The 16088-nt window shown below is 42.8% G+C and overlaps 1 protein-coding gene across 6 annotated transcripts; it reads right to left on the bottom strand.

Annotated features, from left to right (window-relative positions):
- Positions 1-2056: 2056 nt before the first annotated feature.
- gprc5c (G protein-coupled receptor, class C, group 5, member C) lies at positions 2057-11850 on the bottom strand. 6 transcript variants are annotated; one of them, XM_042082040.1, is made up of 5 exons: positions 11396-11847; positions 6457-7541; positions 3803-3903; positions 3285-3398; positions 2057-2268 (listed from the first exon to the last, which is right to left on the bottom strand). In XM_042082040.1, the coding sequence occupies exons 2-4, from the start codon at positions 7529-7531 to the stop codon at positions 3309-3311; spliced, it is 1266 nt and encodes a 421-aa protein (XP_041937974.1). In that variant the 5' UTR covers positions 7532-7541; positions 11396-11847; the 3' UTR covers positions 2057-2268; positions 3285-3308. The 6 variants fall into 6 exon arrangements, with proteins under 6 accessions (XP_041937974.1, XP_041937972.1, XP_041937973.1 ...); XM_042082038.1 differs by having other exon boundaries at positions 6457-7537; positions 11399-11847; XM_042082039.1 differs by having other exon boundaries at positions 6457-7533; positions 11399-11847.
- Between the last annotated feature and the right edge of the window lie 4238 nt (positions 11851-16088).

Below are 16088 nucleotides of genomic sequence, written 5' to 3'. Positions count from 1 at the left end.
GATGTTTTCATTGGCAACTCATTCAGCTTGAGGACTGTTACATCATCACACCCCCACCAGTGTACTATATGAGGACTCGAAACCAAAACATTTATCTGCCTATATTTGGCGTGGTTCACCATGGTGTGATTCCCCCCTCGTAAAGACTAACATTGATACACAACTTTAGCCTTATCTATTCAAATGGACAAGACAATTGTACTGGTGACCTCTGTCATCAGTGTAATTGCAGGCAAAAGAAGGAGAGAAGAGAATGAGTCTTGTTGTCATTTGGAATGGCTTCTCTGTGTTGTGAGCAGCTGTTTACTGTGAATTCTTGGACATTTCATTATAATAATCATCAATGTTATGAGATCTTTATATGGCAGATAGCTGAGCAACATGACAAAACACACAAAAGCAAAATGAGGTCCAGTGCATCGAAATAAACTGTCTACAAGATAATTTTCAATTCCAAGCTTAATGAACATTTTTCATATTTATCTCTCACCCTTCCCAGAATTCAGTTCTAGTTGTGTGATGATGGCAACTGGTCTTATAAATCTGTGTGAGGTGAGTGTTTGGGTTTCGTGTGCCTTGTCAATTTTGTGTGTGATGTAACCCACAGCGGCACTTCCGCGTGGAACTTTCTAGCGTTCTGTCTGACTCACGGCACCCCCCCTTTGGGGCAAAACTCTGTGATCTTATCAGTGTAGGGGATGCAAATGGGCTGCAGTCGGCATGGAGGAGGTGGAGGGGGAAAGGCGGGATGATCATTTTCCATTCGGCGCACACTTCCTTTTTCTGCGGACAGTGACCTTAAGCAAATAGCAGAGAGATTCTGGGCCAGATCTGGCTCCGATCTGGCACGGGTCTGGCAGATCCGACGACCGGAGAGGAAAGAGGACATCACTTCACCTCATATGGTATCGTCCTCGTCCTGACCCCTCGGCCAGACATCCTCAACAGACTGCCAACGCAGACGAGAACAGAGAGAGGAGAGGACAGGAGGAGGGAAGGAGAGATACAGGAAGATAAAAGAGAGAGAGAGAGAGAGAGAGAGAGAGAGAGAGAGAGGGGGAGGGATGGAAAGAGTGCGCTGTTGATTTTCAAGGTTGAAAGACTGAACAATAAGAGTTCAGATGCAAAACCCTCTAAAACCGTCTGACCACATTTCTTTTAAATGAGCATTTAAAATCAGGCTCCTATTGGTTTTTGCCTAAAAATCAATATTTCAATATTTTGGATCTGAACCCTTCTATACTTAAAATGGAAAAAGGCGGGTAACAAAGAACTTGTAAAAAGATTTTTTATTTTTCAATAAACTTAAAATATAACACATTAGATCCTTCATGACCTTTTCGATCTTACTTCCATTTATATTAATGGTGGTGCAGAAATGTAAAATTTGGAGTGAAATTACATGATTGTGGAAGGTCATGCGTTCAAATAATAGCTTGCTCATGCATGCAATTTCTTAATAAATCTAGATCTCAATATATACATGTAACTGAAATGTCATTTTTAACATATTCCTTCAAACAATAATGAATATGATCTGTTGAATAAGGCCAAGCAATTGTTTCAAATGTTTAAATTACTGTATGATCCGCACTTGGATCATGCGTGTATAGCTCCTCGATGTCCATTATGCTCTAGTGTTTGTGCTCATGTTCTTCTACACACAGTTCTGTGCATGTAAATGTGCTATTGTCCTATTGTGTTTTCCACTGTCCACCATCTGTGAGTAAATGTTTTGACAGGAGAAGAAATAATGACAACAGCTTTCAGAGTTCCCACCAGACGTGCGCGTTATCATCCGAAGTTGGTATCTGTCGAAACCCCCCTGCAGTCGTTTACCAGCAGCACCAGTGTGTGTCTGCGTGCTCGTTGAATAGCGAGGCTTATCTCTTCGAATCCAGCAACAGGCCTGGTCTGTATAGGTTCATTCAGGGGACGTGAGTGTTGTGTTGTGCGGTCAACTAGGTTCAGTCTTTACCAGAGTTCCTCTCCATGGAACGTGACGGAGCAGTCAATAAAGGGATAAGCATTCCACATCTTTTTTTCTGTGTGTGTGTGTGTGTTTGTGTGTGGAGATAGCTGAAATGGTTGAACATTGATCTGGCCACCACAAATAAAGTCTTGTCAGTCTTTTGTGGCCTAAAAAAAACAACCTAGAAATGACAGTGAGATGCATTCAGAGGTTAAAATGTGCAATATGAATAGTAGATCTCATGGTAGGTCTTGTGTAGGGGTTTACCACTGGGCCTTCTTGTGTAATCCATTACCCTGGAAAGAGAAACAATGTCAAAATATAAGTTCAGGTCATCCATATGGCCATAAGCCATAACATAAGCATCTGTAACCTTTTATGCATTTAACATACAGTCTACCCAGGTCATGTTGTCACAGCTTGCAAGATCTATCAACTGTACATGGTGAATGCATTGTATGTATCAGTAATTTACTACCTGAGTAAGTAGTTGGATATCGAAATGGTCTGCCAAATATCTCTCATTGGATGCAATGCTACTCAGTACTTCCCAGTTTGATGGGTTTACTTATGTAAAAAAGTGATTATTTCCATCTCCACTGTCCCTGCTGTGAGAACATGTCCTTCTGGTAAGTGACCGTGAGGAAATCTATGACTCTTTGCAGAAAATAACGGAGGAAAGCTGTGAGACCTGCATAGACACATTCCAGGAATGAAATTAGATATACTGTGGAAGAGAGAGAGGGAGGGAGAGAGAGAGAGAGAGAGAGAGAAGAAGGAGACACAGAAGAAGAAACATGCAGGCCCATAGGGAAAGACACCAGGCGGATGACTGAAAGTCAGAAAGAATCCAATTGACTTGGAGGAGAATAAACATGAAACCAGAGCAGGTGCTGAAGAGTGAAAGAGCTCTCCAAAACTTAGTTCTGGAAAGTTCTAGAATGGAATTCGTTGATGATTCTTCACTACTGCTCGCAGGCATGATGGATAACATGTTTACAGTCTGGATGGTTATATTTTTTGTAGCAAGAAAACCACACCACTCTATATTAGTAATAGCTACATAATCAATACGTTTAGCATAAATATTACAGCATTTGTTTTACAGAACTACGTTTTTTAGTTATTTAGATCGGCTAACTATTTAGCCATTCAGATTCTCATGCATGCACTAGACTGCAAAATGTCATCCATGTGAATGAATGGAAGGGGCAGCGTGGAACAGATATGGCTAGTGGACAGTGGACAGGCTGTGTGGGAAGACGGAAGACCGGAAGGTTCTGGGGAGACGGAGGACTGCCCGTGGACCTACGCTGCTGGCCTGGCTGGCTTCCTCCTATGTGTGGCTGGAGGGACTACTGCCCCCATTCTGGGCTGGGGGGGTGGCTGTGGCGCGAGGGATGTCATATGACTGCACCTCTGATTTCTAATAGGAAGGGGGGGGGGGGGGTAAGGGGGGAGGACCGGTGCACATTGCCATTAGGTTGTTAGTGTTAGACGCACACAGACAGACACACACACAAACTTATCCAAATCCCAACCACTGCACACATTCAAATTTCAATCACACATATCCAAATTCCATTCATAGGTACACATTTTTCAGGTAGAGCTACATACAAAAATATATCAGAATAACACAATCCGTCATCTGTTTTTTCTCATGAAATACAACAATAAATGAAGGTCAATGTTATTTATGTTAGCAATCATATAGTGGGCTACATCATTTTACATTGAGTTAGGGTCTATATAGACAGAACATTTTAGAAGAGGTCAATCATGAATGTTAGTTTAAAGAGTTTGTCCAAGCCTCACACATAAACTCACAGTGTTGATTCCTTTGCTGATGAGGGCTAACTCAGTGGGCTGGTAGACAGAGCTGCGTAGCTGACCATTGTAACCGCTGTAGGGGGACACTGGCTTGTGGCCTAAAAAAAAAAAAACAGCCACAGAAACTGCATTCAATACAACAGTAGATCAACAACAACAACACAGTCAAGTATTAATTGTTGGCAATGTAACAATATGACTGTGTTCACATAATGTGTATTTGTTTGTCATTCAATGTTTTTATGTCGGTCTCACAGAGTATATCAGACAGGTAAGGACAAGCTGTCCTCCATCATTTCTCTCGTAAGCATCCTTTTTACAAGGCTCGCTGAGTCTTTACCCTGGGGGGAGGGGGGGAGGAGGTTGACGACTGTAAACAGACCGGGCAGCAAAGTATAGACACTCAGACCTGACCGTGGCTTTTCCGTCATAAAAAACCTGACGTGGGCCACTGGAGATGGCTGAGGACCCCGAGGGGGCCTGAAATGCCTAGTCCCTCTGTGAAATATCTACCCGTGATGATACTGTTGCCACGCCTCGGTCACCACAGCAACGCAGCAATGCAAACACAAGGCCTGATGAAAGCTCTAGAAATGTGCCACCCTACTCTATGTGGAACAGGGAGAGTGTGTTCTGAGGTTATAGTGGCCACCTTTATCTCTGCACAATATTCTATAATAATAATAATAATAATAATAATAATAATAATAATAATAATAAGCTTTATTTGTATAGCACATTTTATACACAGAATGCAGCTCAAAGTGTGTACGTATGTGTTATTGTTCTGCTCATAGATATGAATATCTATGGTTCTGCTGGGGTTCTGAGGGGTGGGGGCATCGGATAGAGAAATTAACTGGTATTAAAATTGAACCTCATATAGGCTATTTGACAGAAGCCCGCTCCACTGCCCTAGATTAAACGATTTTCTTAAGTAGGACTCGGGCCAAAAATATGGTACATCCATTAATATCTGAACCCGGAGGTAATAATTACTACTATGAACAAAACAATTTTTCATATGAGTCACAATGCGATCAATTGTCTTCTGCTATTTCTTCCATCAAAGTATAGCAAAGTATTGTTGTCTGCAAACTCTTGCAGTCTAAGGCTACGTTTATAGACCCTTTCAACAATAACAACAAAAACAATGCTTGAACGTTCTATTTGGGCCCCAATCTACTTCCTCTGCATGAAGATAACATATGGAATGTTAAAAAGGAAGTCTTGTGGGGCCAACTATGATGCTGATAATGGAACTCTCTTGAAAGGGTCCATACGGTGACGATGAAAAGAGAAGACGCAGAAGTGGCGTCTCGTCTTCATTTTTTTATTCGCGTTTAGACGAGCATTCTCAGGGGGAAATCTTTGTTTATATGAAGACGCAAGAGTATGTGATATTCGATTGGATATGCATTCCAGACCGCTGGGTGGTGGTGTGATAGAACCCCGGTACGTCACACGCAGACATTCTAATTTGACAGTTTAGCCAGAGAGGTAATCAAGGATCTTTGGTTTAGCCGTTTAGACGGAGACGCAACCCGGGTCGTCTTCAAAACTCTACACTCTGGAAGGAGTCTTCAGATTTTTGCGTCTTCAAGCCCCGATGGCGGGGTCGCCGTGTAAACAAAAGGCACTTATGATAAAATATTTTGTCGTCTTTCTTCGCAATCGTTCTCGTATAAACGGCCCCTAAATATCACTGGGCAGAACTGCAACAAAACATTAACTGGCAATGAAAAGACTGGGGTTAACCTTTTCTGCCTGTATTTGCGTATGTGTTCATTTGTATGCAAGTGAGTGTGTGTCCATTTGTATGCAACTGTGTGTGTGCGAGAGAGAGAGAGAACGAAAAAGAGACAGAGAAAGAGAGAGAGAGGGAGAGAGTGTGTGTGTGTGTGTGGGGCGGGCATCCAACCCATCATCAAAGGCAGCCTGTGGCGGTGTGGGCAGCGAGAGGTAGGCACACAGGAACGCAGTGTTCTCACTGGCCTTCCCGCCGTCTGATCAGATACCCGGCCTTGAGTGCCTTTACAACATCAGCATATCAAATTCAGGAGGCTAAGCAGCGACACATGAAACCTGCGCCCAGATTTCAGGATGTTTTGGTGCCCTTTTTTTTTGGCCAACCCTCACCTGCCGCCAAGTCTCACGTCCTGTACTGTCCTCTAAACACGAGAAAGCCTCAACAAACAAGCCCCCCCCCCCCCCAAATTCCGCACGAGTGATAAGACTGTGGCATTAGAGTTGTTTGACTTTGGAGTGGCTGAGGGTTCCAAATGGCCATCTGATGGTATTTTGTTGACATAGGTCTATATTAACAGTGATAAGGCAAAATAGTGAGGCAATGGGTGAGTCATAACATGCTATCTTTAGCTGAAATTTCTTTTCAAGGTTTCTCTAAATCATACCGTGCATGTGTGGTATTCTCTTTTTTACATTATTAAATCAATTAGAGGTTGAGAATAATGACATAGATATAGATGTTAAACATGGTTTTGTATCTACAGAACCACGGGAGCTACAACAATATGCTAGCATATCTCCACATTTAATGTTGATATCATCCACATCTTTTCTCATTACAACTGTCATTCAAGTGAATGAGAAAACACAGAGAAATCATGTGTTTGATAATGAACTGTTACCTGAGTTGGGCTCGTCCATTGAGAAGGCCTTGTTCTCCATGAACATGTTCTGCGAGCTCTGCTCCTTAAGGATGGTCTCGTAGCCCACGCCACGGCTCGGGTACAGGTCCTCTCGGAACCCCGGCAGGTCCTCGTCTTCGGTGTTGCCGAAGCCGCACACCGCCGGGATGGTGTGGAGCAGAAGGAAGACCCAGGCGTTGGCCACCAGGGCGATAGCCAGTGTGGGATCGTCCCACGAGGGTCCGCCGCCGGCGGCCTGGTCGTTCCCGTAGACGTACATGGCGATCCACGCCGCCCAGATGCCCATGGAGAGCAGGCCGGTGGCCAGCACGCACGCCGCCTCCCCGCGCCACTGCTTGTGCCGGCCGGCGAAGGCGGGCAGCGCGGTCAGCACAGTGGCCAGGAGCAGGCACATGACGTAGATCAACGCCATGGTGAAGTCGTCGTTGGCGATGTTGCACGGGATGGCGTTAGCTGGCCCGCTACCGATGCCGATCGTGGTGTTGGTTGGGTACCGCACCACTGTGATGATCAGCCACTCGGTGTTGATGATGACCTCCACCAGCCAGAGACCCAGGGCGCCCAGGCAGAGCACCCAGCCGCGCGGTCCGGTGTCTCGCCGTGCCAGCAGGTTGAGCCGCACGTTCTGCGCCACCAGGCAGGAGAAGCCGCCGGCGAACAGCACGCCGAAGAGGAAGCGACGCGCAGCGCACGTGGAGAAGTTGCGGCCAACGATGAAGGCGAACGTCAGGGAGAACAGGCCCGTCGTGAACACCAGGAAGCCGGCGTGAAGGCCCATTGAGCTCCGCTTCCCGGGGTCCGTCAGGAAGGGCAGGCTGGCCAGCAGGACGATGAAGAGGACCAGTGAGCCGATGGCGCCGGCCCCGGCGAAGGCCTCCACCACGATGCCCCAAACGGCGCTCAGGTCGCACAGGTTGTAGTAAAGGGAGTCCACGTTCGGGCCACAGCCCTGCGGCGGGTTGTTTACTGTCTTGTTAGCAGCACAGCAGTCCGGGACAGAGATGGCCACAGCCACCAACAGCAGCAAGCGGACACTGGTGAACGAAGGCTCCATGGCTGCCTACACACAAACACACGTGCACACACACACAGACACGCACACACAAGAGGAGAGGAATGAGTGTGATCATGAATTGGGCATGGCTATATGGTGAGGGTTTGGTGTTCAACGTCACTCTCTCCTGACTAACACACCCCTTGGAATAGACAGCTATGTCAACACTAAAAATAACAGTGAAAAGACAATCCCAAAGTCATACTAATGATATTCTTACCATAAACCTGTCTTTGCCATTACAAAGAACTGCCCTGATCAAATATTTGTTTTTCCGTGCATGGGAGAGAGACAAAACCCTACTACAGGGTAGGGGCCAGTTGGGCATTGCAGGTGCGCTCTGACTCAGAAATGTATCCCTGGAATTTCATAAATCATTAATCGGATAGTTTCACCCTTAAATGTTGATTTTGCGAACAAGAGAGAGGTTTCAACAGCGTCATTGAAAACAGAGGAGAAAAAAAACAGAGGGACAGAAAAACAAATGCACATGATAAAACTCAACAGAAATATCTACAATAAAATATGTAAAAGCTGTTACAGAGGTAGCACCACAAACTAACCCATAAAACCGGGACACAGCATGCAATACACACTCCTTACTAAACATACAGCCACACATACATCATATCCACAGCCATAATTATCATATCCAGATATAGTGATAACAAATTTGAATGACATTTTTCCTCTCGAAGCTGGAGGACATACTGGAAACGACTGTAATATGTAAACAATGCTCAATTCTTCACCTTTTTCTTCTCTGCTGAAGAACTAATATTACATACATGCTCTGGTGGTGTGGCCCTTGTCCCTCACTCCTTGTCAGTCTGCTGACAAGTTGATCCTAAATAATTTTCATATTCTCATATCACATTATTCCCTCATTTTGTTTTTCCTAAATGGTTACCGATACCCTGGCTGACAGAAGACTAGATTAATATGATATGATATCAGTCATTTCTCCGTGTTCTACATTGATGTCATAGTGAGTGCGCATGTAAAGAGCCCCTTGCTTCACTACCCACTATCCTGAGGTGAAAAAGTCTTCAGAAAGTCCTATACCACATATGTGTGCCAATCATTCACTTAAACTAGCTGCTTCTAATTAGCACAACTCTTCAGGCAGGTAGATCAGCTGATTGGTGAGATTACCTGTGTTAAGTAAAGTGCACAGGTAGATCCAACACATGGTTGGACTTTCTGAAGCTGGACTTTTCCACCTCTGCCAATATCACATTGGCGCTCTGGGTGGCGTGCCCCAGTCCCTTATTGCTTGTCAGTCTGCTGATGTCAGAAGACTATTTCATAACCAAATCAATGGAGTCCAAGCTAGCTCATGTCCTGCAGGAGAAGTAAAGCTCTGACGTGAGACGCATATGCTTCCCTCGTCACATCCATACAAATGTGTGTTTTTTTTCAAATGTGTACAATGTATTGTTTCTTTTACACACATCGCTATGTCCAGATAGGGACCACACAGTGTGTGTTGTTTTTAAACACATCTCTATGTCCAGATAGGGACCACACAGTGTGTGTTGTTTTTAACACATCGCTATGTCCAGATAGGGACCACACAGTGTGTGTTGTTTTTAACACATCGCTATGTCCATATAGGGACCACACAGTGTGTGCTGCTTTTAACACATCTCTATGTCTAGATAGGGACCACACAGTGTGTGTTGTTTTTAACACATCTCTATGTCCAGATAGGGACCACACAGTGTGTGTTGTTTTTAAACACATCTCTATGTCCAGATAGGGCCCACACAGTGTGTGTTGTTTTTAACACATCTCTATGTCCAGATAGGGCCCACACAGTGTGTGTTGTTTTTAACACATCTCTATGTCCAGATAGGGACCACACAGTCTGTGTTGTTTCTAACCCATTCAAGGGTCCACCTTTCCTACTACAATGGGTAGTTGGTGGGAGACTTTTATGGTGTCATATGTAGAGAAATACGAATGGTGACATCACCACTTGTGTAAACTATTCAGTGAGTAGATATTAGATCCATAGATAAACATGAGAAAAGAGTCCGCACTGGAGCTCCAATGGAATCGATGGTTTAATCACCACGTGTAACATTTCAGATCAACTTGCCCTTTCCTCAGACATCAGTGTGCTCTTGCTCAGAGCTCTAGTGTGTGGACTCTTTTCTCATGTTTATCTAAGGCTCTTTGAGTCCAGCACCTATTAGATATTAGATCCACCCACACGGTAGCCACGGAAACATGGGAGCAATTGAAGTTAGGATTCAACAATATTCTAAAAGCAACCGTTAGAAAACTTAGATAGCGCCTCCTAAAATCATTCTTACACATCAACTTATACACTTCAAACGAATACGTTGGGCATGCGCTGCCTTGTCAAAAACGTTTTATAAAATCAAATTAGTCTCAAGCCCTGACTAGCAGCCCAGATCAGACCCTTGGCACAACAATGCACATGTTTAGGGAGTGTGTCCCAACCAGACACCTCTGGAATGACATCTTTTCTATAATCTCATCTACTTGGAATTAAGATATGACCCTTGCTATCTCCATCCTAATCTGCCCTTAAACCAGGCCCACAAACTATCCAGGCGTGGTCATGGATGATCTTGTCAATTCAAGACCTCCTTGGGAAAGGATGTGTTCAGAAAGCACCCAGCCCCCCTCCCCAACACATGCACACACACACACACACACACACACACACACACACACAGACAGATGATGATATGCTTTAGTATTTGATTGTAACATCATAACTGTTGTCTATTGGCTCTTATCATTTTTGTCATCTCTTATTCTCTCATGAGCTGAATATTTACTGTTTGGTGTAGGGTACTGTAGTTTGTAGTTTATATCTGTTAACTGTAACTCTGTTTGTAAAATGACACTTCTTTTTAAATAGAAAAATGATTATCGCCAAAGAATTTATTAGGAAAATGCCACAGAAAAAATCTCAATCCATATATTTAGGTATAGCTGAGCTGAATGTCTTTAACATTCACACTACATGTCTAAGCTTGTTACTGTTCTCTATCAATGATTGTATAGAGGTGTATTGCTAATCTATGGATGTTTGTGGAGTTACTGATTATATCCCCTGAATCAACACCACACACAAAACTATTCATGGCCTTAGTGTTGTTCACCCTTTGGAATTCGAAAAGCAAATATAACACCACATATTAGCCGAAAGAAAATCAATTCCCCACTTCTGTTTCTACCTTTGAAGCAAAGGCTACCTAATACGATTTGTAAATAGGCTATAACTATTACATTCCACACGTCCACTGTAAGGATACTTTATTTACAGAAATGTACAGTCTATGAGGTGAGGGCATGGCAATATTACAGACGCCCATTTACAGTTTAATTCCCTACTGCAAATGGCTTGTCTAACGAAAGATGACAACCGCTGGAGCAAATCACAATGCAGAACGAGGAGCTTTGGCCAATAATACTTCACTCGAGGCGGGACTTAATGTGCCATACACAATGATCTATCACCTGCGCAGGTGGAGAATGGGCAAGCAAGTTGAAAAAGTTGACTAAAATGTAAACTGTAATTCAGATTAATTTGGCACAATACTACGCGCACAAGGTTGCTCCAACCTTTATAATGTAAATAGAACAAATTTGATTGATGCTGACGAATCACAAGAAATAGCCTACTCTAAGTTTAGCCTAATCCTTCCAATGTCTCATGAAGTGTTAACTTTTCTTTGTCAGGAGTATGCTCATTTCAAACCGACTAATACATTAGTAAGCTATTTCACTCAGTCATAAATTGGCCACGCAATTCACATCACAAGTACAGTATACAAAGCCAGGCTACTAGGCTATTCATATTTTCAAGCGGATGATGAAACGTACCTGATTAGAGGTAATTTGCAGGAGTGTTTTCTGTAATCCTCAATCTTCTATTATGAGTGCTGAGAGAAAGTTCACCTGTTCCACAAGCAGAAGACAAATATTTTCGACATTCTGCATCCAACGTGCTCAGCGGCGCGGTAAACAAGCAGACTTTCTAGTAAGCAGAAGGTAGGGTCCCACTCTATAGAAACAATGCTGCCTTTATGTAGTGTAGCGATAATCTAAAAGTAGCCTAGGCTACTGCTGAATGCGCAGTCCTTGGACGTCCACGACTGCTCCACCTATGAGCTCAGACAAGTTTTCGAATGAAGCAAACCTCAGTTGATGCAGTGAAATTGGTCCCTAGCCTGAGAATGCTTACTCACCGCTATTTCTTTCTCTCTCTCTCTCTCTCTCTCTCCCTCTCTCTCTCTCTCCCTCCCTCCTACTCTCACCTGTATGTGGAGTGCAGAAGAATCTCTTTCTCTGTTTCTTTTTTCCCCTCCTGTGTGTAGCATATGTGGTTTGGTGTGAGAGAGGGAGAGAGGGAGAGAGAGACTTAACAATATTAGGGAGGGCACTGAGCAGCAGAGACCTTTGTCAGCTGTGGTGAACCATTCAAAATACTAAAGCAAAATACAACAAATAAAAAAATTTCAATTAACTTTGTTGCTCCTCTCTGGGTTGAAAGCCCAGGCCAGGTGTCATCACCACAAGCACGTTCTGAAATAAAATACAAACGGAACTCGTTTAAATGTAATTTCCATACACAGCTGGGGAAATATATCTTGTTGAATGGGCCATGCCTTTCCTGCAAACCACATGGACAAAAAGATCAAAGAAACACCTTGACTTTCAACTAGTTAGAAAAGGTAACAAGGCCTGAGCCAAACAATGCATCTTGCAAAAAGGCAGGAAAAATGTTTTGAAATATGAAACGTGCAGATATATATTCTCAGTGATGGTGATGGTGATGGTGTGTGTGTGTGTGTGTGTGTGTGCCTACGTGTGAGAGACCGAAGAGAACTCGTGCCTGTCTTAAATGAGGGTAGAGAGACACCTAGTGGACGAAATTCAGAGTTTCTTCCCTTCTGATTTTCTTCCCTTCTGATTTGTGTAAGACAGAAAAAATATGGAAAGAAAAGACACAAAGTAAATGTAATGTTATTGAGAAGTACTTATTTTATATGGGGACAGACCAAGGAATAGTGATTCTCAACATCAACATCGTTGGCCATACAATTCAACTTAGATCTGCCATGCAGACTTTTTCATTTAACCCTTTTTGTGCCATGCTGACTTCTCCATTCATCAGTAATCCCAGTGTGACCCTATTAAAACTGTCACAGTTTATTTGAATAATTATTTAGTAGTCTTAGCAACAATAACTGCACAAATTAAGTCCAAACATGTTGACATTTTCCGAGTTCAGTTAACTATACTGCTCCCTGGCTTAAGGATTTCCTTTGTGATATCAGCTGATTGGGCCTGTTGTGACATGACCATAAGCACCTGTGTATGTATTTTATATTTTATTCTTATAGTATCTTATAGTAATTTTATAGGAATACTAGAGGGCAAGGATATTATAGAGGTATTACAGAATACAAGTATTATATAGTACTACAGAACTGCTTCTTACAGTATTAAAAATCTTACAGTATTACTATAGTTCTTTTTTTCGTAAGAGATTGGACTCACCACTAGGGGTGGGGGGGGGGGGGGGGGGGGGGGGGGCTGGGAAATCTATAACAAATCACTATGTGAGATAACTGCAGGCAAAATGGTAGAGATGTATTGGCTATACATTCATGGAGTTATGGCTCATCTGGTAGGCTACACACAGACATTATGTCAGTGTGGTGAATGAATGTCAGAATGTTTGTTCTCATTTGTTTATAACATGCCCTCCAGTCTATCCTTGTAATTTAAAGAAACAACTATTCGACATGCAGATTGACAACAATCAGAGATTAGGTCTGATTTACGTTTGATTTAACAAAGTCAGTGTCACTGACATATTTTACATGGCTTGGTTTCAGTATCAAAGTGCAACAACTAGACTACCAGGAAGTACGTTTGTGACGTCTTCGGTGTAGGATAACGAATTGGTAATTGAGTGTGCATTTACTGACAGTGACAGTGACACCACAAGAACAACAACAACAACAACAACACATGCACAGTATGCAGTATGCAAACTATTTACAGTATTTGTGTTGGGCATGAATATGTGGTACTGGTTGACTGTGTGTGTAGAATGCAAATGAGATCCCTGGTATGGTGGAGGACAATGTTGCAGAATAATACCAGATAAAACATTTTCTCAAGCTTTGGGTAACTGAAATGACAGAAACTAACTTTTGTCACACAGAAGTTGCTTAGCAGTGCAGGGATGGTTTTGGAAGATGAGGAAGTGACATGTAACTCTCTCTCTCTCTCTCTCTCTCTCTCTCTCTCTGTGTTTCTCAGTTTGTTACTTGTCTTCACTCAAATAAATGTCTTCCAGAATTGTCTCCTGTACGAGTATAGAGCTCTATCAGATGTGAAACTAGTCACTCTATCTTTTGTCATTAAATCTGTCATTTTATTTGTCTTTCTTTCTTTCTCTCTGTATGTTTTCCAGATTTTATTTTGTCACTTCATTGTTTCCTTTCTCCATACAGTACTGTATGTGTGTGTGATGTGTTTGGTCTCCCACTAGTTGTTCTCGTCTCCTGATGGGCTCTCCTTCTCTCCCTTATCCATCTCTGTTTATGTGACAGCTGGAGACGTCTTCAAAGGAAGGGACACCATCCGATAACATATGCTGTTTAGCCCGCAAGCTTCGCTGTCTCTCTCTCTCTCTCTCTCTCTCTCTCTCTCTCTCCGCTGAATGAGTGTACATGGCCTGCCCATGTCACCCGGAAGTGCTGAGAAGAGGGAGAGATGAATGGATGGATTGATGGATGGAGGGATGGATGGATGGATGGATGGATAGACAGATGCAGAAATTACAGTTTGATTTGGTATAGATGGATCTCATTTTGATTTGCTGTAGATCTGACAGATCTGTGCCGACTGTATAAAATGTTTAAACAGGAGAATGATGACTGTGACAATGCCAACATTTGATGCCTTCCCACTATAGGTTTTTTGAATGTTTAAACTGTTTGCACTTACACTTAATAACATTTTAACTGAACCCTTTGTTAGACTGACACAACTGCATTATATAAACACGGCTTTGCAAAGGGCACATACGTTTGACATTGTTTGGCATACGTTTAGCATTGTCATATCAGAGATTGAGAGTGAATGTGTACCAAAGCTTTCATTTTTTTAAACAAAACTGACCCTGATACTTAGCTAACCCCAGTTGTCTGTTTATGGATATTCTTGTGCAAGGACTGTCTATTTCCCAACACATTTAGCTATTTAAGATTATCTAGTGCTACCATAACATTTTGAAAGGCTGTACTGATTGTTCAGGGCAAACAGAATCTAGGTATCACAAAAAGAGAGTTACAATGGTAGCCACACAATTCATAACACTGGGCAATGGTATTTGATAGGGCCTTTTTAGAGGTTCCAATCATATAAACAGTGTGTTACTTCAAAGGATGAACACTTTTATAGACAAGTACAGAACATATTAAAGCTCTGTTTGGGGATAACGGCTCGCTCAGCTATAAACAGTCTTCTACAGGACTAACAGACGCAGCTCGACCGCCATTTAAAAAAAAAAAAACATGCCACAGACGCTGCAATAACACATGAGGATCCAATTAAAATAGAAAAGCACTGAAGGGGTTGTTTGTAAACGGAATGGCCAAAAAATGTTTGAACTGATAGGACATGACTTACACATGGGAACAGTAAACTCCACTAAATCAGCCATTTTGGACGACAATGGCCATAAAAAGCTCCCTTTCCCCATAAACAAAAGGCAATGCATATCAGTCGAGTTTAATGTCAGTGGCAATAATCGGACTGTGATCTGATGACTGTCAGTGGATGTCCTTGTCCTGCCTTTCCCTAATAAAGAGTAATTAGGTTACTGTCTTGCCAAAAGTGAAATGAGCTCCAAGCGTCTGGTTAATTATACTCTGATAATACAGTGGATGGCGAAGCACTGAAGGGACATCAGTTCTCATTACAAATTACTGTTGAATCAAACTGAATTTGTATACCTTTGTAAGGGAGTCAGGAGATTTACAGTAAATGCATTGCCATTGGATGTGTAGAGATTGTGACTAGTGATTGTTTTTGCTAAGTTTCTTTTAACAGTAAGAGTACATGTGTATTACATATAGGGCCTTGGCCTGTAGGAAGTATGTATCAAATTAGCTTCAGATTACAGTATGTGTCATTAATCCTTTTATTAGCTTACAATAGACAATGTACTGACTCTTTCAGAGTGATGCTAAATATTTACAGATGTTTTTGCCCTTCTGCTCAACAGAGTTTTATGTTATCTAATCTTTTAGTGAAATGTTTTGTCAGTCCTTTCTCACACCTTCAAAGCAGACCAAGCAAAGTGACCCTCCTTTTGAGCATAATTCACCAGCTGGGAATGTGTTGCTGGTGCACGACGCTGGTTTGGTCGACAGGCAGTCTGTCGGTTTGTTTGTTTAGGAGGACATCGCCCGCAGGGGTCATCTAGGGGAGCAGGGGCCATTGTTTGGACAGTGGGGTGCACTCCTTTTTCCTCTCTCTCTCTCTCTCTCTC

This window comes from Alosa sapidissima, chromosome 24, assembly GCF_018492685.1.
Source record: "Alosa sapidissima isolate fAloSap1 chromosome 24, fAloSap1.pri, whole genome shotgun sequence".
In the NCBI taxonomy this organism is placed as follows: domain Eukaryota; kingdom Metazoa; phylum Chordata; class Actinopteri; order Clupeiformes; family Clupeidae; genus Alosa; species Alosa sapidissima.
This window is presented reverse-complemented; position numbering and strand designations above follow the sequence as displayed.